This window comes from Podarcis pityusensis (assembly GCF_964106645.2).
Source record: "Podarcis pityusensis genome assembly, chromosome: 2".
Classification (NCBI taxonomy): Eukaryota; Metazoa; Chordata; class Lepidosauria; order Squamata; family Lacertidae; genus Podarcis; species Podarcis pityusensis.
This window is the reverse complement of record NC_138029.1, coordinates 78,457,536-78,477,608: the sequence shown is the minus strand read 5'-3', so window position 1 is coordinate 78,477,608 and position 20,073 is coordinate 78,457,536. Positions and strand designations below refer to the sequence as shown.

The window sequence follows — 20,073 nt, the reverse complement described above, 5'->3', positions numbered from 1 at the left end:
GCCTCCTGCTGCTGCCGCGCCGCCAGAGCACAATTTCTGTTCTCATCCTGAAGCAAAGTTCTTAAACTGAAGCACTATTTCTGGGTTAGCGGAGTCTGTAACCTGAAGTGTATGTAACCTGAAGCGTATGTAACCTGAGGTACCACTGTACTCAGGTAAAGCAGTACATAATCTGAGAAGGTGTGGAGTCCATCCTTTCATTCCTGTGTCTATTCCTGCCTTCTCACATGTCAAACTTGGAGATACTGATACCCATCCAACAGTCTGAATCTCTGTATATACTTGAACAATTTATTGTACATGTACATTTGGGAAGGTTTTATTTTTAAAGAAAAAGAAAAACGGGTTGCCGGATGCACAAAAATGTACACTGATGCCTATGGATTTCAGGATTTAGTTCCGTTATTCCTAACCCAAATTACTGATAAACCAAAGCAAGGAATGCCTTTTGCTTTTTACCCCGTTATATATTATCTTGTTTATGTTTCATTTCATATGCCCTGAAAGAAAACTAAGTAGGTGAGTTAAAATATCCTGTCCTTCACAGTGGAAAACAAAGCAATTTAAAAGTGGAGGTTCATAATTTGCTACTTACATCTATTTCCTCTGCAAAATTGAATTTATTGAGAGGGAGAAGCAGTAGTGCCAAGGGCCTTCTGGCGGTCCCCTCATTGCGAGAAGCAAAGCTACAGGGAACCAGGCAGAGGGCCTTCTCGGTAGTGGCGCCCGCCCTGTGGAACGCCCTCCCATCAGATGGCAAAGCGATAAATAACTACCTGACATTCACAATACATCTTAAGGCAGCCCTATTCAGGGAAGTTTTTAATGTGTGATATTTTAATGTATTTTTGGTTTCTATGGAAGCTGCCCAGAGTGGCTGGGGAAACCCAGCCAGATGGGCGGTGTACAAATAATAAATTATTATTATTATTATTATTATTATTATTATTATAGGCATTCTAATTCCAAAATAAAATGTTACTGCTGGCACGGCCACTGTGGGGTGGAAGTGCAGAGGGGATGGTGGTACAGGATCCACAGCTCTCATGGGACTCATACTCTGAGCTTTCTTATAAAAGAAGAAAGCTTGTAGTTTTAATGAGATGTTTTTAAAAAACATCACAACAAATGCTTTTAGAATACAATGTTTGCTTTCTAACAAATTTATCTTAAATTTATCCATACCTTGGTTGCTGTAATTCTCCCCCATGATAACCATTTTGTGTTAGGCAGCACTCAAAGTTGCCAGTTGTGGTAAGACAAAACTTGCAGCAACTATTGTGTCTGTGGTGCCCATGGCACTCCCTGCTTCCCCAAATAAGTGTCCTTGGGCCCTCAAAGGAGAGCGGCCACCGGTATATCTGCTTTCAGGCACACAAAATAGGTCCTCAATATGTATTCAAGTTTATTATTCTCAATAGGTTTGGTCAAGCTTGATGTACAAGCCACAGAAAATTGCAGCAAATAGGTCCAGCTGGTTTTCCTGACATAGTATATTTTTAGAGCAGAATACTCGTGCTTTTCAGTAGGAAATATGATTCAGTTCAAAGCTGGTTTCACATTTTAGCATGTATACATTTTTCACAGTGGAGTTACTACTTAGGAATCATTGAGAACACGGTGCGTTGGTAAAACAATTTTCACATCACAAAATGTATCCCAGTGTCCCATACACTTAGTGCTTTGCTCAGTGTGAAACACGATGCACCTTACGCTACGTTTATATCCTACATGCCACCTGGTGGGTTTACACTTTTTAGAGATGTGTTTCAAACTAGGAACAATTCTTCAATAAGATTATAAATCCTAATTTGCCAGCCCACCCTGCCTGCCCCAAACAGGCCCATCCATCATAAGAAACAATATGAATATAAAGACTTCTTGTGGATTTGTTGTCATGGAAACCACATTTCGACTCTGCTATCTCCTGCATTGTTTTTTCTAGCGCTTTTCTTTCCCTAAATTACCATTCTGTCCTATATTCTACATTTTAATTTGAGTGGTGAACCTTGCTCCATTTGGAACAAAACATCCCTGAGAAAGATTTAAAAAACAAAACAAAAAAACCCTCCTGCCAAGAAGTGTTCACTTATTTTCTGTAGGTAATACAGAAATCGTCTAGGCATCTTACTAATTCTTGCATGATCCTGAAGGTGTCATCTTCCAGGTCAGATACTAAACTGACATCCTGACTGCTTGATACAAGCTTATTTGAAAGTGATTTGGATGATATTTCTTGTAGCGTCTGTGACATCTTTGATTTGTGAAGCTGTGTATGTTGTCAACTGCATAGATAAAAGGATGTTTGAAGAGTCCAGAACTTGAATGCTACAAAGTGAAGGTTGTAGTCTTTGGTCCATATTCTGAATCATACTTCTCTTGCTATATTGAGACAATTACCTAACTTTACAAGTACGGATTGCTTTTTTTCTTATTTTATTTCGATATTTACAACCCATTCTATATCAAACTGATCTTGTGGTGGGCAGCAAGAATACATTACTGTACATTAATAAAATGGGAGCAGACAAGACAATAAATAGAGGCATGCTTATAACATCTGAACTGGCAGTGGCTATCCAGGAAAGACGTCTGGTGCTTGTACTGGATAGCTCTCAGAAAATGCTGCAGCAGCTGTGAATAAAGTAGATTCAATTTTTGGGGTAATTAGAAAAGTGACTAAAAATAAAAATTGCCAATATAATGCATAATACATATAATATATATTATATAAGTAACATAATACAACTTATGGGATGAGCATATTTGGAATACTGTGCATAGTTCTCAAAATTCTATTTGATGTATTACTATTCTAATCGTTAAAAATTTTACCGGCCTTTCTCCGGGACAAGTTACAACTATTTTACAGGAGCTATTAGGTGCTGTTACACACTAATATTAATGGAAGTCTTAGGCCGTCCACAAACTTTTAAAGTAATGCATTACACATGTGAAAAGATACCCGCACCATCCTTGCCACAATCAGGACTAGAAAATTCTGGAGTTTTGAAAAAATATGGGGTCCTTGAACTCTTTGTCAGAATCACAGAATATGAACAACTCATCCCTGTTTCACCCTGGATCATATTTGTCAACTTGGTTAATTTTTCATCCATTTGAAAGCAGGATCTGGAAAACGCAAATACAGGATACAACCAAGTGCATAATATATAATATGCATGTGAGTCCATATAATCAGGAATGGAAATGCTCTCTGCATTGGAAGGAAGGAAGGAAGGTGCAGTAAATTCTTATATAGGAACATTGGAAGAGCCTTGCTGGATCAGGCCAAAGGGCCATCACAGTCCCGCATCCTGGTCCCACAGTACCAACCAGATGCCCATGGTATCTGAGTGAAGCAGCACTCTTCCCACTTGTGATTCCCTGAAACTGATATTCAGAGCCATGAACCCCAGATATGACCCTTCTGAAGGAGCGAACACATTCAAATGCCTGTTATGCTATGTCATAGCCATAATGTGAAAAACATTCCCAAATAATAGCTCTTTGCTGGAAGAAAGACATTAGTGATTCTCAACTATAGTCCCCACTGAACAATGCTAGTCCACAGTCATTCTCTCAACAAAGCAATCTATATTATGCTAGGTGTTGTTCTCCAGAAATGTTGCTTGTCTAGCAGAGAGCCCCTTTTAAGCACAAAGCCCGAATCTGTACATTCATTACGATAGTAAAGCACTGATAAATAGAATTTCGCTTTCAGTTAAATTACACCTTTCATCTCAAAAGGTCACAAAGTGCTTTAGCAAATTCAGTAATAATGCAAACTGCTCTCATGGGTACAACAATAAATGGAAAATATGAAGCAGAAGGCAGCACCTTCTTTCCTCCCTCCAGCCCACCTGGCATCATTGTATAACCTCTTATTCCCTCTTGTTCATTACTCCTTTCCTATAAAAAGCTAATTGTTGCTAACCTTTGCTCAACCTAGTTTCTCCCAAATGTTGTTTGACTACAACTCCCACCATCCCTGACCATCAGGGCTAGGGCTAGTTAGGGCTAATGGGAGCTGTAGTCCAATAACATCTGGAGAGTGTCCGATTGGGTAAATCCGGTTAATCCGAAACCATTCTCAATATTTAAAATTACATTAATGGTTTTTGGGATGTCTGTAGTACCCTAGTGATATTTCCAGTGTATGCTGGGGGTGATTTTGGACCCCAGAAATTTTTTTTGTGTGTGTGTCTTTCTGTGGCATCACATGAAGTGTGATTGACAAAACAATTCCCCAAACAACAACATATGGTTTGTGCCAACCTATTTACGCCTGCCCCCCACAATACAGTTTATTGTTCCAGGTGGCCTTTCATGTCCAGAAGGAAAATGGGAAGTGATAACTGGCTAAAATTTGGGGACATTGTACAGCTTGCAATTTGTGACGGTGTCCTAGAAACAAGTAGCATTCTGTAGCACTATTGGTCCAGCATTTTTCAACTGCTTGCATTTCTTCACTTTATATTCTTAGGATTTTTAGATGACACAAAGCAGAGAAAATTGTACAGAGGATTCTATGGAGGATTAAAGTTGACAATGGCTTGATAATCGACACACTAAGCAAAATCTCATTCAAACAAAGGCAAATGCAAAGTATTTCAGTTATGAAGTCAGAATCAGGTTTGTTAGGAGTGGGTTTTTTTAAAAACCAACAACCTAGTATTTTATCTGTATGGATGCTAAAAGTTTGTAAACATGGGAAGAGATGAAATGCTAATCACAGGATCAGCCTATGTAAATAACGACTTGCATTAGAAGTAAAAAAAATTGTAGGAGTTATGTAAAATGTGCTACCTCCCAAAGGAAAAAGGCGATCATGTGGCAAAGGCTTATCGCATTCTTTGCACAGAACTGGGATTCATATTCCCTGTTGTTTTCAAGGAGAAGATGATTGCATTTTGCATCTGTTCTCAGCACTGCTCAATAGCCCTAACACTGACTTAGCATTTTGCTTCTGAATGCAGTCTGATGGCATTTCCTTCTTTGGCTCTTGTTCTGTATCATCCTCTTCTCCTGTTCCTCCAGTCCAAGCAGCTGATCACCAGCTTTTGATTCAATATGTCACACAGCTAATCAGAAAGTCATTCCACAACCTTCCAAAAGTACATTAGTATTCTAGTATCTTCATCAGTGCAACATTGCCCATTTGGGGAAAGACTGTTGCTTGCTTGGTAGAGCACCTCTTTGCATGCAAAAGGTCTCAGGTCCAATCCCTAGCATCTTCAAGTGGGGCTGCAAAAGAGTGACTCTTCCAGGAGTCCTGCCAGTGTAAGACAATGTTGAGATAGATCTAGGACAGCTTCCTATGCTATTGCTATGTCCCAAAGGCATACTTCCACTATTCTTTTGTGAATCTGTAGGCCAAACTAGATGTTATGCCATTCGCACAATTAGCAACTGCATGAATGGCTGCTGCCGCTTTGCCGGTGAGTCTTGGGGAGGACCACTCGCCCTGCAAGCCCATTCTCCACCTTGGGCCTGGGGGCGGGCCCCATACTCCACCTCAGCATATAAAGCTCCAAGGAGGCCTCGGGACATTGCTGCTGCCGCTTTGCCGGTGAGTCTTGGGGAGGACCGCTCCCCCTGCAAGCCCATTCTCCATCTTGGGCCTGGGGGCAGGCCCCATACTCCACCTCAGCATATAAGGCTCCAAGGAGGCCTCGGGACATTGCTGCTGCCGCTTTGCCGGTGAGTCTTGGGGAGGACCACTCGCCCTGCAAGCCCATTCTCCACCTTGGGCCTGGGGGCGGGCCCCATACTCCACCTCAGCATATAAGGCTCCAAGGAGGCCTCGGGACATTGCTGCTGCCGCTTTGCCGGTGAGTCTTGGGGAGGACCGCTCCCCCTGCAAGCCCATTCTCCATCTTGGGCCTGGGGGCGGGCCCCATACTCCACCTCAGCATATAAGGCTCCAAGGAGGCCTTGGGACATTGCTGCTGCCGCTTTGCCGGTGAGTCTTGGGGAGGACCGCTCCCCCTGCAAGCCCATTCTCCATCTTGGGCCTGGGGGCGGGCCCCATACTCCACCTCAGCATATAAGGCTCCAAGGAGGCCTCGGGACATTGCTGCTGCCGCTTTGCCGGTGAGTCTTGGGGAGGACCGCTCCCCCTGCAAGCCCATTCTCCATCTTGGGCCTGGGGGCGGGCCCCATACTCCACCTCAGCATATAAGGCTCCAAGGAGGCCTTGGGACACTGCTGCTGCCGCTTTGCCGGTGAGTCTTGGGGAGGACCACTCGCCCTGCAAGCCCATTCTCCACCTTGGGCCTGGGGGCGGGCCCCATACTCCACCTCAGCATATAAAGCTCCAAGGAGGCCTCGGGACATTGCTGCTGCCGCTTTGCCGGTGAGTCTTGGGGAGGACCGCTCCCCCTGCAAGCCCATTCTCCATCTTGGGCCTGGGGGCAGGCCCCATACTCCACCTCAGCATATAAGGCTCCAAGGAGGCCTCGGGACATTGCTGCTGCCGCTTTGCCGGTGAGTCTTGGGGAGGACCACTCGCCCTGCAAGCCCATTCTCCACCTTGGGCCTGGGGGCGGGCCCCATACTCCACCTCAGCATATAAGGCTCCAAGGAGGCCTCGGGACATTGCTGCTGCCGCTTTGCCGGTGAGTCTTGGGGAGGACCGCTCCCCCTGCAAGCCCATTCTCCACCTTGGGCCTGGGGGCGGGCCCCATACTCCACCTCAGCATATAAGGCTCCAAGGAGGCCTCGGGACATTGCTGCTGCCGCTTTGCCGGTGAGTCTTGGGGAGGACCGCTCCCCCTGCAAGCCCATTCTCCACCTTGGGCCTGGGGGCGGGCCCCATACTCACCACCGCCACAACTTTAAGGACACTGGTGCTGCAGCAGCAAATGTTTAAACGTTTTATATATTTTAAAGTGTTTTAAAAGTGTTTTTACTTTTTACTTTGTTGTACCACCATAAACGGTGGTTTTTATCCATGTATTTTTATTTTGTTTTCTTTTATTTTGGGTTGGGGTGGGATGGTTGTTGAGTGGGGTGGGGATTGGTTTTGTTTTGGTGTAATTGTTTTTTGTTTGTTTGTTTGTTTGCTTTTGTATTTTGTAAATGGAGGCGAGTATGAGGCTTGGGATTCCTACTGTGGAGGGGCGAGGGAGGTATGGCGGTGGGGGCAGATGTCATAGGCGAAGGGGATCGAGATACGGATATGCTCGTACCCCTTCCAATCTGCGCCCCATCCCGAGAGACGAGGGTAGGGTGAGCAAGGATTACTCACCTCCGTCACTGGTGTTGTGCAATGCCAGGTCTATAGGCAACAAAACCGCCACCATGCGAGATTTCATCATCTCGCAGGGGGTCGACCTGGCTTGTGTGACGGAGACCTGGGTGCGCGAAGGGGATACTGTTACCTTACGAGAGATGGCGCCCCCGGGTTTTTCCGTCCTCCACCAGTCACGGACTGTGGGCCGGGGGGGAGGGGTGGCATTATTAATCCGGGAAGATTGTTCTTTCAGGGCTCTACCACCGCCATTGATCCCCGGCATTGAATGTGTTGGCCTAGTGTGGGGCTCCGAGGTGAGCTTGGCTGTCTGGCTGGTGTACCGGCCACCTAGCGCACCAGCAGCCACCCTGTCAGGCCTGCTGGAGGCGGTGGCCGGCTGGGCCTTGGAGTTCCCTAACCTATTGGTATTGGGGGACTTCAACATCCATGCCGATGCCACTCCCTCCTCACAGGCTCTGGACCTGGTGTCTTCCATGGCGACACTAGGGCTCTTCCAGTTTGTTTCGGGCCCCACACATCAAGCAGGCCACACGCTGGATTTGATCTTTGGTGTCGGTATAGATGTGATCATGTTTCCTTCGATCAAGGTGCCATGGTCTGATCACTATGCTCTGAAAGCCAGGATTGATGTTCCACCCCCACCCTGCTTAGGTGGCGAGCCGATTTGGGCTCGCCCGCGGAGGCTGATGGACCCTGATAGGTTCCGTCAAGCCTTGCGGGACCTTTCTCCCCCTGGCGACTCATTGACTGAGCTTGTTGAGGGCTGGAATACCCAGCTCCTGGCAGCCATCAATGAGATCGCACCTAAGTGCCCTCTGCGACCCCGCAGAAACCGGGCTCCCTGGTTTACTGAGGAGCTCCGGAAAATGAAGCGGGACCTCAGACGGCTAGAGCGAGTATGGCGGGGTGCCCGTGACGGAGCCTCAAGAACATCTTATAGAGTTTTTATGAAAACCTACGAGATGGCAGTGAAGGCCGCTAAGAAGTCCTACTTCTCGGCCTCCATTGCATCCGCTAGCTCTCGCCCGGCACAATTATTTAGTGTAATTCGGTCTTTAACGTCCCTCGAAGGACAGCCAAATTTAAATAATAATTTGACACACAGCTGTGAGGCATTTGCGAGCTTTTTTGCGGAGAAGGTCCTGTCGCTCCGCCATGACCTCCCTGCCAATTTGGATACAATAAAGGAACTGGAGGCCCCTCGACTGTCCTCGGGTCCAGTATTGGACCACTTTGACCGGATATCCCCAGCCGATGTGGACAGACTCCTCCGAGCTGGAAAGCCCACCACTTGTCCTCTCGACCCGTGCCCGTCTTGGCTGATTAGAGCGTGTCCAGACGAGGTGCGGGCCCCCCTGGGGGGTATCATCAATCTGTCCCTTGGCACCGGGACATTCCCAGGGGAACTGAAGGAGGCAGTGGTGCGTCCGCTCTTAAAGAAAACATCATTAGATCCCTTAGATCTATCCAATTACCGCCCAGTTTCGAATCTTCCATTCCTGGGTAAGGTGATTGAGAGAGCGGTTGCTGAACAGCTTGGTAGGTTTCTGGATGAAACATCGGCTCTGGATCCATTCCAGTCCGGCTTCCGCGCTGGTCATGGGACCGAGACGGCTCTGGTCGCCCTAACAGATGATCTCCGCAGGCAGCTGGATCGAGGCGGGTCGGGGCTGCTGATTCTTCTAGACCTGTCAGCAGCCTTCGACATGGTCGATCACGAACTCCTGGACCACCGCCTTGCCGACGTGGGGATCCAGGGCACAGTCCTTCAATGGCTGCGCTCGTTTCTCTCTGGTCGGGGACAGAGGGTGGCGCTTGGGGGGGAACTGTCATCCCGCCACTCCTTGGTGTGTGGAGTGCCCCAGGGTGCGATACTCTCCCCGATGCTTTTTAACATCTTTATGCGCCCCCTTGCCCAGCTTGTCCGGAGTTTTGGGCTGGGCTGCCATCAGTATGCTGATGACACCCAACTCTATCTGCTGATGGATGGCCATCCTGACTCGGCCCCAGACACACTGATCAGATGCTTGGAGGCTGTGGCTGGATGGTTACGTGGGAGCCGGTTGAAGTTAAATCCTTCGAAGACAGAGGTCCTCTGGCTGGGACGGGACGATATGGGATTGAGGGGGCAACTCCCATCTCTTGCGGGGGTGCAATTAGTGCCAGCACCGTCCGTTAAGAGTTTGGGTGTAATCTTCGATACCTCCCTCTCCATGGAGGCGCAGATTGCAGCTATAACAAAGGCGGCATTTTTTCATCTCCGCCAAGCTAAGCAGTTGGCTCCTTACCTCTCTCGCCCTGACCTAGCCACTGTGATCCACGCGACGGTCACCTCCAGACTGGATTATTGTAACTCGCTCTACGTGGGGCTGCCCCTGAGACTGACCCAGAAACTCCAGCGGGTGCAGAATGCCGCAGCGAGACTCCTTACGGGGTCTTCGCTGCGGGATCACATTCATCCGGTGCTATACCAGCTGCACTGGCTCCCGGTGGAGTACAGGATCAGGTTTAAGGTGCTGGTTTTAACCTTCAAAGCCCTATACGGCCTAGGACCCTCGTATCTACGGGACCGCCTCTCCTGGTATGCCCCACAGAGGAACTTACGGTCTTCAAATAAAAACATCTTGAAGGTCCCAGGCCTCAGAGAGGTTAGGCTGGCCTCAACTAGAGCCAGGGCTTTTTCGGCTGCGGCTCCAACCTGGTGGAACGCTCTGTCACAAGAGACAAGGGCCCTCCAGGACTTGACATCTTTCCGCAGGGCCTGCAAGACAGAGCTGTTCCACCAGGCCTTTGGTCAGGGCGCAGCCTGACTCCCTCCTTTGGCAATCTTTACAATACTTTAGTTTATGGTTGCCATCAATTTTGATTTTAATTAATTTTTTGATGTTTTTATAATGTTGCACTATTTTAGTGTTGTTAGCCGCCCTGAGCCCGGCTTCGGCTGGGGAGGGCGGGATATAAATAAAATTTATTATTATTATTATTATTATTATTATTATTATTATTAAAAAGGAAGCTGAAAACCTCTACCACTGCCCCCACCTACCAATCCAGACTGAGACCCAGGTGTTTATGTGAACGTAAGACAGTGGATTTTTAAAAATAAGAAAGTTTGCTCTCTGTTGTCAGAACTGCCCTCTACCTTGCATTTTAAAACAAACAAACAACAAAACAAAAAAAACCTTTGCAGCAAATAGAACCCCCCTTTGTCATGCAAATAGGATCCAGATTGGAAACACAGGAGCAGCAAACAGTTAAGACCCCCTCCCATTCCAGCTGCCTGATCCAGACTGGGGCCCTGGCACCTGTAATTTACTTTTAAAAAGCCAATTACACAGTTGCTAATTGAGCCAATGATACCACATTCAATTTGATCCTGAGTCCTCTGAGGGGAGAGGCAGTCAGATTTCTTATGAAGGAAAAAGAAGGAAAAGTGAAATCCTAAGTTGTGTAGCCTGGCATGTGCCCCCCCCCCCCCGCCTTGGCTCTATATTTTCCTGCTGCCATGTTTGGCTCCCCCAGTCCGTTCTTTGAGTAATGGTGTGTCTATCTGCAACCACTGGGTTAGCAGCCTAGCAGGATACGAAATCTGCTTCCGTTTTCTATATTGGTCCAGACTAAATGGATGGACTAGGTATGAGATATAAAGCAGGAAAACATGGGAAACACAGCTCTGAGACTTTGAGTGTCTTCATTTTGAAGTGCCAATGGAGAGAATTGTCATGCCTCCTGTGTGACTAGAGGCTGCAAAGATGTGCTGAGCCTGTCTAAAAAAAGCAAGTGGGAATCCCTTTGTGACAGCTGGCATTTTGTCCCTGTAATATGCATGGGAAATAAATTTAAGTAAAGTTAAGTCTTGATCTTGCTTAGTGTCTTTTGATGATCTTCCATCCACCAGCCTTATTTCCCCTTAGTATATACAAGCTACACTGCACTTGATTTCCTTAAGTGTTCTATGAGATGTATGACAAACTTTCTGACTGGCTTTCACACGTCTAATCATTACTTAATATTTAGGTTAGCAGCCTAACATGTTGCTCTTTCAGAAAGGCAGAGGGTGGTATGCAGACCCAAATTAACTACACAGCCTGATTGATTCGCCAAGATTAAGGAACGTTATCAATGGACATAAACTATTGCCCAAATATACAGTTGTTTCTTGGATTTGTGTGAATGGGCTAGAGAGCAGTACTTGCTGGAACAAGAGTAGATTCATAGCTTGATGCCAGAGCACCTGCTTCTCATTCAAAATATCAAGGTTCAATCCTGACATCTCCAGGAAGGATTGGGAAAGGCTCCCATCTGAAAACCTGGACCACTGACCAGGCCCACGCAGAGCTTGTCTGAGGCCAGGGGCATGAGTTTTATTGGAATAAAGTTACAAACTCAAAGAAACAAAAACAAAAAAACAAAGCAACCAGTCCCTGGCAGGGACCCCTAGCCGGCTTTGCCCTTCCAGGGCAAGTGTACCCAGCTGCTGCTCCTCCCTCTGCATGGGCCTGCCACTGACAATCAGTGTAGACCGAGCTGAGCTAGATGGACCAATGGCCTGACTGAGTATAAAGCCGCTTCCTGTGCTTGTGAGTGGTGACAATGAAATAAATGCTAGCTTTGTGCATGGCCATACAACTGCTAAGTTCCTTAGAATGCTGCACGCTCCTGTTGAGCCTTAAACAAAACCATTCAATCCAAGCCTTTCACATCCGGCTCCTAACAGAGACTTCTCTGCCTTGTGTGATGACTGTAAGGATAAATAAAAGCACAGAGGCTTGGGGGATGCATATATTGTGTTTACTGAGTTTATATCCTGTCCTACTTCCAAAGGAGCCCAGGGCAGAAAACACATCAACATCTCTCTCTCTCTCTCTCTCTCTCTCTCTCTCTCTCTTTGTGTGTGTGTGTGTGTGTGTGAGAGAGAGAGAGAGAGAGAGAGAGAGAGAGAGAGAGAGAAAACATCCTATTACAGTTAAAAATGTCTAAAAACAGGTAGGGTTAAAAACATTATTTCATCCAGCAATCTCAGTGTTTCCAGAAATACACACACACTCACAAACACACACACACAGAGATGTAGAGAACATATGTTGCATAAATAACATGGAAGCATTAACAAGCCTAAACAACATAGGACCAGTGATGTGATATTATCTTAAACTTTTAGCCATTTAAAGTGAAGACCAGCACTGTCAAAATACTTTGCGGTTTCTTTCTTATGCTAGGAAAAGCTAAAGATATTGAAAATAAATGACCCCATACTAGGTTATTGCTTCAAAAGCACCAATGTAAGGGATAGTCTTCTGCTGCTTCTTTCCCACCAGTGTCCAAAGTATGAACAAAATACATAAAATACTTATGCACATTTACTTGGGAATAAGTTCCATTGAATTCACTGGGACTTGCTTTTGAGTAAACATGCATAACATTGTGCTATTAAGCCAACTAATCATCTTGCTCTTAACTGCTTTTAGCTGATTCACCAATTAACTAATTACAAATTAGCAAATTTGAATGCAGATTATTTTGGGGGAATATTTAATGAGGATGTTTATCTTTGCTAATTAGCATAGGTTAATTGTGTATAGGTAAAAAACGCATTCAGCCCATTCCAAGAATCAAGAGATGCACAAAGGATGCTTACAGAAATTGCAGTCAGTCACTTTATTATATGGGAAATCTCTACTTAAAATTCATAATCTGAAATAATTAACTGATCCATTGACCAATCACATTTAGTTAGAAGGTAACCAAATGGACTGGAAACTAGGCTAAATGTGCTAGTTAATCTCCATATACAGTAGACTGCTGGTTAATATAAGGAATTTGGATACAGGACAGGCAATGCAGGGTAATTTCGAGAAGACACATAAATAGGTGGTGGACTGTCATGTAACATGAATGGACAGGGTCAAAACTGAAAGATAGCAGATTTGGACTGGATTCCATATTAGGGCACCTATTTATCTTGTAAAGCAGAGGATGGAAATGGGAAGAGTATATAACAGGATACAGGTGTGCATTGGCAATCTGCTGACAGAGAAATAACATAAACTTGAATTTTAAAAAATGCAAATTTGAGGAGGTTCCCATTTTAGAAAGGATGCTAATTGCTTGAATAAACATCACTTCATTCCCTGAAAATATAAGGAAGGCATTGTGTAATAGGAAGACAGGAAAAAATCTACACAAAACCCTGTGACATAGCTAACATATGTCAGTGCAAATTCAATTCAACTCTGGTTGCCCAGCATAGGATGCGTTAACAAAGCACTTGGAATGCTTAACACCAGAGCAAGGAATTTATGCAAAGGAAAATTCAAATGGACAGAACAAAATTGCAGCCTTCCATGAAAGAACATTGCAGAGTAAATTTTCCATTAACAGTAATAGGACTCGCCTTTCTAATTTCACACACACTGTGCTGAAATTCTTCCCTCATGCCCAGGGAAAGAAACCTCACTGGTAACTGATCTTTCCTTGGAGCATTTGGAATATACTGAAGTGAAAAATATTTTGGTGGTATGCTTCAGCTTAATTTAGAGTGCAGCAAACAAACAGTTAAGACCTTGTTCAATTCATGTCAATAGGAACCTGCATAGACATGAGAAGACATTTTATTTTGGGCAGGGATGTGAAAACCGAAAGGGCTTCACAAACATTCTGCAGAGTGATGTACAAACAAAGGAAGTGGAAACAATGATTTTTTTTCAAAGAGACCCATTCTTGTGTGTCTTTAAATTGGATAGTTGGGCAGATGTGCACAATATATTTATGCTCTAGGTATCATTCAGATCACAAGAGACCCATGGGATTTAATGGCAGTGCTCTGAAGTAAGTGGTTTGATTGCAGTCTCTTACTGCAAATAGGTCCTTAGAGTAGTGGAATAGAGAGAACTGTCAAACAGATCTGAGCAACAACTGCACATAGCTAAAGTAATATCTCCCTAAGCTGCTATTTCTTGAATCCTGGATAAGCATGTGCTTATATCTTGCGCTAAGCACCTAAACTGAGCCCTAAATTAGCCACAGCTAGGTGTTTCTTAATATAGTTTATGAGCAAAATGGACTGTAAACAGGGAACTGCTGAATGTGATAGATGTTCGCCAGTCTACAAATATTACTGGAAGTGTGCTAAGATACATTAACTGTTTTTCTTTCTTTCTGTTCCTTATGAATTTTATTCTAATCTCCCATAAGTATTTTGCAATATTTCCAGAAACCTCCTGTAAAAGGTTCAGCCATAGAACGTGGGCATAGCTGCCTCCCCCAGTCAAGTAAATAAATATAAATACTTAACTAACTGACCAGTTGTGTTGCAGATCACTCTGTTCTGCTCCCCTCCCCCCAACATAGGATGCATACGGGTTAGTGCAGGTTAGAAAATTAACAAACAAAAAAAGCTGATTTCTGAAGCTGGGTAGAAGGAAGAAGCTCAGAGGCAGATTTATAAGGTTTCTGGGCTCATTTTGAACCGTTTTTATGGAACAGAGACAGTCTTGGTTCTACATGTCCCAACCCTCCTAGTCTTGCATTCCATTGCCCATAGCATTTTTATGGACTGCCTGATTGGTATGGGAGGTGCAATTTTATGGTGGTTCAGGTCCTTCCTGGAAGGTTTCAGAAGATAACACCAAGGGATTCCAGTTTTACACTTTGCCCATTTACCTATGATGTACCACATCGACTCTGCTACCCATGCTCCTTTAACATCTATATGAAACTGCTGCTCAGACGACACCAAGTTCCAGTTCTCTTGTCCACTGCATTCCAGGGAGGCAAGTTTTTGACTCAGTGCCTGAGGTCCCACCTAGAGCCAAACGAAGATGAGGTTTGAGTCAGAAGTGCTCCTAGCCAGTAAGTATAGTTGTACTCCAGCTTTACTTTTGAATGCTCAGGTAGCTGGTGTGACCAGGAGTTATTTTGCCCAGCTTAGACTGATGCACTCATTTCTAGAGAATGTGGCTCTGGCAATCATGACGCATGCCATAGTTACTGTGGACATTGCAGATCTTCACAATTTCCCCCTCAGCCTAGGAAAAGCTGGGCAGTTTTCAAAGGTGCTGAAGATTTAATACTCCTTTCCAACTCCCAGAATCTTCAGTGTTCTTATCACAGACCCCAAATTCTTTTCCTTCCAACAAGAGATTTATGGCCCAATTAAACTTTATCTTAGATTACATTCTGTCAGTAGCACAGACAAATCTCAGTCTCTGTTTCATATCTAGGGTGGAAACCCCACTCGGGTCTGTCTCTCTGTAACACCCTTTTTGATGAATTATTTGATCCCATTTTTTCAGTTATGTCGTTCTTAGTATTTAATTAATCTGTAAAATTAATCATGATTCATTGACCATCATATGAGACATATGTGCAGTGATTTCTTATGCATGCTTGGTTACTGTGCTCACTGTGGCTTACTCTTTAGTAAGTGTGTTTGTTTATGATTGCTGCCACCTACACCAATTTTCTTTGAATTTTTTTTTAAAAAGAGAGAAATGAAGACTTATTATTAAATGGCTTTTCCACATGGGAGATTATCAACATACTGGTGACAGAAGAGACTATGATATGAGTATTAAAAAGATTATCACAATTTCCTTTAAGGAAGTTATCATTAAATAGCTTTGATTATATTCTGACCTTGCAAAACTCTTGTTAAATTGGACAGATGCTGATATCAGAAGAATTATAAGCTGGTGGTATATAAGCAGCATGCTCAACTGTAATTTCTATTCTCATCTCTCTCTCTCCCCTCTTTAATATCCTGAAACCATTATTCTCCTGACTTCCCACGCCCCCGCTAAGCACTTCAACAACCCCAAACAGCAATTTGTCTTCCCTGAAGCTCATTTTGCCAAAACCAAAACAAAACCATACCTCTTTTGTGCTAGGCTTTCTGCAGATGCTAGTGCCAATGCATGGGCATCAAGGGGGCATGGCCACTGCCATGCAGGGTATCAGGGCAAAGCCAGCAGCATGATTCCACTGCCCCCTTCTCCATACGTATGTTTTATGCTTGGAGAATAAGTGGGGTGTTTTATGTTTGGATACTAAGGAGTTAGAATTGTATTTTTCTTAATGCAAGAAATCATGGCTTGTCTGCCAAGCTTTCTCAATGGTGGTTTGAAGAAGTCATAGACATTATTCAACATTATTATTATTAGGTGGGTCTTAAAATGGTATGTCTGCAGTGTCAACTGCCAGGGCCAAGAGCTGTGTTTTCATCATACGCAAGAACTACGTAATGAAGGTGCACCTTCTGAAGAAATTCCATAACTTGACCCAGTGAATATCTCCAATATCAGAATAAGAGGAGAGGCAATATTTGCTGATAGCTTCTCCATCTTGAAGCCCCTGGCACCCCAGAAAATCAGCTCCAAGGAATTGGAGGACCCTCCAAAACAGAATGTAAGAACATAGACAGATCTTTGCTGGATCAGGCCAGTGCTCCATCTAGTCCAACATCCTGTTTCACAGTGGCCAACCAGATGCCTTTGGGAAGCCTGAAAGCAGGATCTAAGAAACAGCACTCTACCCACTTGTGATTCCTAATAGCTAGATTTCAGAGGCAAACTAATATCCAGACACATAGGCCACACAGTATAAAGGGGGAGAAGAGAGGAAAGAGCAAACTAGGAAAAATTGCCTCCACTTCTCTTTCATTTGTGGAGGTAACCACAGAATTAAAAGACCTTCCATGAGTTCAATGAAACAAACTGGATTCCACCCCATGCTTTCCACAATACAGACCCTTCAATGCCCTACACAACTTTCATATGCTCATTTTATGGGTAGAAAATACTGGTTTTCCATTACTAATTATGGCTAGTGTACAACAGATGGGACTTGTCAACCTGGAAAGGTAACCCATCCAGGGGAAGAAAAAATCTGGTCCTAAACTTCCGCTGCCTTGCGGCTATACTCATTTGTGAGAAAGGCTTCAGGAGTAAACCCTGAGGAAGAATCTGTAGCAGCTGCCCTGTGGGACATCTTCAGGAGGAGAAAAGGCTAAGGAGTAAACCTCACACAAATCTGGAGTGGAGTCTCTAAGATAGTTGGATGGTGCCTTGTATGCTTCCTTCTGGCAACTCCTGCAGCCAAACTGGTGCCAGATGTTTTTCTCTGCTTTCCTTTGGACCACATCAGCAAGGCCAAGAGCAGGGGTCATGTCATCTAGGCAGCCCAGGACCTCCATATGCACTGTCCAGGCTTGTGCCCCAGAGAGGTCACTTTGGTGCTGCTAAAACAGCAAAAACAGTGAAGGAGGCAACAGTTATGAGTTACTGGTCTCTGCAGCCACAGCAGATGCTACGATTCTCCAGCTGCTTGATTTCACTCCCAAAGGCACACTCCATTGTCTCTTAAGACAGATGGAAGCCAACAACAACAGTGTTTCCCAACAGGGTGTCTTCCAAATGTTTTGGACTACAATTTCCACTATCCCTGACTATTGGCCACACTTGCTGCAGCTGATGGGCGTTCTATTATAAAGCATCTGGAGGGCACCAGGTTGGGGAAGGCTGGTGTATAATAATTTGCACAAAGCTTCCTTGAGCTGTAGACAGGAAGATATGGGCTGCTGCTATGAATGCCTGCTGTTAGCTTTGTTCCAATGGACAACAAACCCATGAAAACACCCTAGCTAAAATGGCATTCAGGTTGGAGTAAGAGAATGCCCAGAGTAGGATGTTCGCATTCTATAAGAGACAAGGGTTTCTTTTAATGTATAAGAGCTTTTGGGCAGGGTAAAGGCTCAGCTTCTTTAATCCCTGTGTTGCAACAATGGGGAAAGTTGCATCCACTAAGTGTTGCCCTGCTTTGAAGTTCCTAAAGGGGCAAAAGCTTGGTCTCTTGTGGAAAGTGGTCATCCTTGGGATGCCTATATTCTCTGTACAGGTAGTAAAAGTGAACGCTCTGATTCTGTTACTGTCTCTGAGGCTTTCCTAGAGCCATTAGATTCAGCCAACTGGAAACTGATATCAGATGCTGGGCCAAATTGCACTCCTCGATCCATTACATTGAGTGCAGAATCTTTGCCAATGTGTAATTGAAGACAGCATTTTATTGCCTCCTTTCCTACTCCGATACAGCTGCCAACTTTTCAACAGGCCTCTGTAACCATGCATTGAACAGCAGCAATTACCAGGTGATGACATGTATCTCCATGCCATGAATCACCTGTTTAACACCTGTGCAGCAAGCTGCTATGAACAGCGTAGCTGCAGAAACAAGCTGGAAAGGCCGAAGCCTTAGCCTTCTTGTACTGGCTGTGATACTTAAGCACAAATTGCATTCTTGTGTATTCCATGAATGCATCTGTGAGTAAACCTGGATAATCAGTTTGACCAGAACCTGTTGCCAAATAATATGTTCCTGTCATCCAACCAGTTTCCAGAAACATGAGTGCAAATTGGCAGCCACGTGGTTCCCTATACACACACACACACACACACTGCTTAAAACTGTGATGGTAAGGAGCTTATTATGAAATTGTTTTCCAAGTAAAAAGCATGGAGATGGTCTATTTCTGTGGGTGGGTCATGTCCCCCTTCCCCCACCTTCCACAGAAAGCATTCTGCGAATGCTGATCCAAAGAGCCCCCATCTGCAGCTGTGCTAGCAACAAGGACAAATGTCTTCAAAAGAAAACAAACAGTGCGCAGTCACACTGGATAAAAATGCAACTGACACCACACAAAGCTAATCGCCAGCTGCAGCTGCCGTGGCTTGGAAGCTGACCAAATAAACAGCTTTTCAGTGCCATATTGTGTCCTGCAACGCTAACTAGCTTGTGAAAGCAGAGCACATTTCCTATCATACTAGAAGTGTTGTGTGATGTTATGGGGTGGGAAGACTCACGTCTTGAATTTCAAGGAAAACTGAACGGTTTAGAGCATTAGCCAGTTGGTCAAAAGAGACAGAAAGCCCCTACCTTATTTGTATGCACTAACGGCAGAGCTGTTCTGGGGGGAATTATGGTGACAAGGCACCACTTCTTTTCTTTTTGTGGTTGGCAGGGTCACAGTTATTGTGTCTGCTTAAGGAAAACCATGGAACACTCCAGTTCTTGACTGAATCCAATAGTATTCATTGGAGAATGAGGTCACATCTTGCTTTCCCCATGATAAGAATGGCTCCTATTATGAGCCATCCTCCCCATTAAGTCATGTTACGTGATCCTAGAATGGCAAGCAGTAGGCTTGGAAGAAGTTCATCACAAAGGCTGTTGCCATGGAATGCTTTGCTAGTTACAGCTCACAGGAACACTAAAACATGTATGGCAACTGGAAGGACATGTGTTTCTTTGCATGTATGCCCAGTTCATGCATAGTGTGCAGTTGCAAGGGTTTTCCCCTGTGGGCTCACACATAATGAAAGGCACATGTGTACAATTGTCTCACGTAGTTGATTTGCGGGTTTTATATAGAATCGTAGAGTTGGAAGGGATCCCAAAGATCATCCATTCCAATCCCTTGCAACACAGGAATCACAGCTGAAGTGTTCCTGGCAGATAGCCATCCAACCTCTGTTTAAAAACCTCCAAAGAAGGAGAGTCCACCACCTTCTGGGACAGTCCGTTCCACTGTTGAACAGCTCTTACTGTCTTTTCTGCATTCAATTACTCTCTCTAAAGCTAACCTTGAATTACAAATTTATCTTGAGTGTTCTTATTCCACATTCTTCCTGTGTCTCTAGCAATATGAGAGGTAACGTTCTGATAGTGTTGGCTTAATTAGAAGGCCGTTTTAGTGAAAATAGTGCAATCCTGTACAATTTACTTGAAAGCAAATCCAACTAAGTTCAACGGAACTTAGTGTG

The 20,073-nt window shown here is 44.7% G+C and overlaps 1 protein-coding gene across 1 annotated transcript in view; it reads right to left on the bottom strand.

Moving 5' to 3' along the window:
• Positions 1-2,274: 2,274 nt before the first annotated feature.
• Positions 2,275-20,073, bottom strand: part of LOC308471737 (uncharacterized protein) — a gene marked incomplete at its 5' end in the record, with an annotated part of 51,817 nt that continues 34,018 nt past the window's right edge. The window contains 2 exons of the mRNA XM_080995996.1: positions 2,275-2,634; positions 14,921-15,062. Coding sequence (XP_080852122.1) covers positions 2,576-2,634; positions 14,921-15,062 — 201 coding nt within the window. The 3' untranslated portion in view covers positions 2,275-2,575. The remainder of the gene's footprint in view (positions 2,635-14,920; positions 15,063-20,073) is intronic.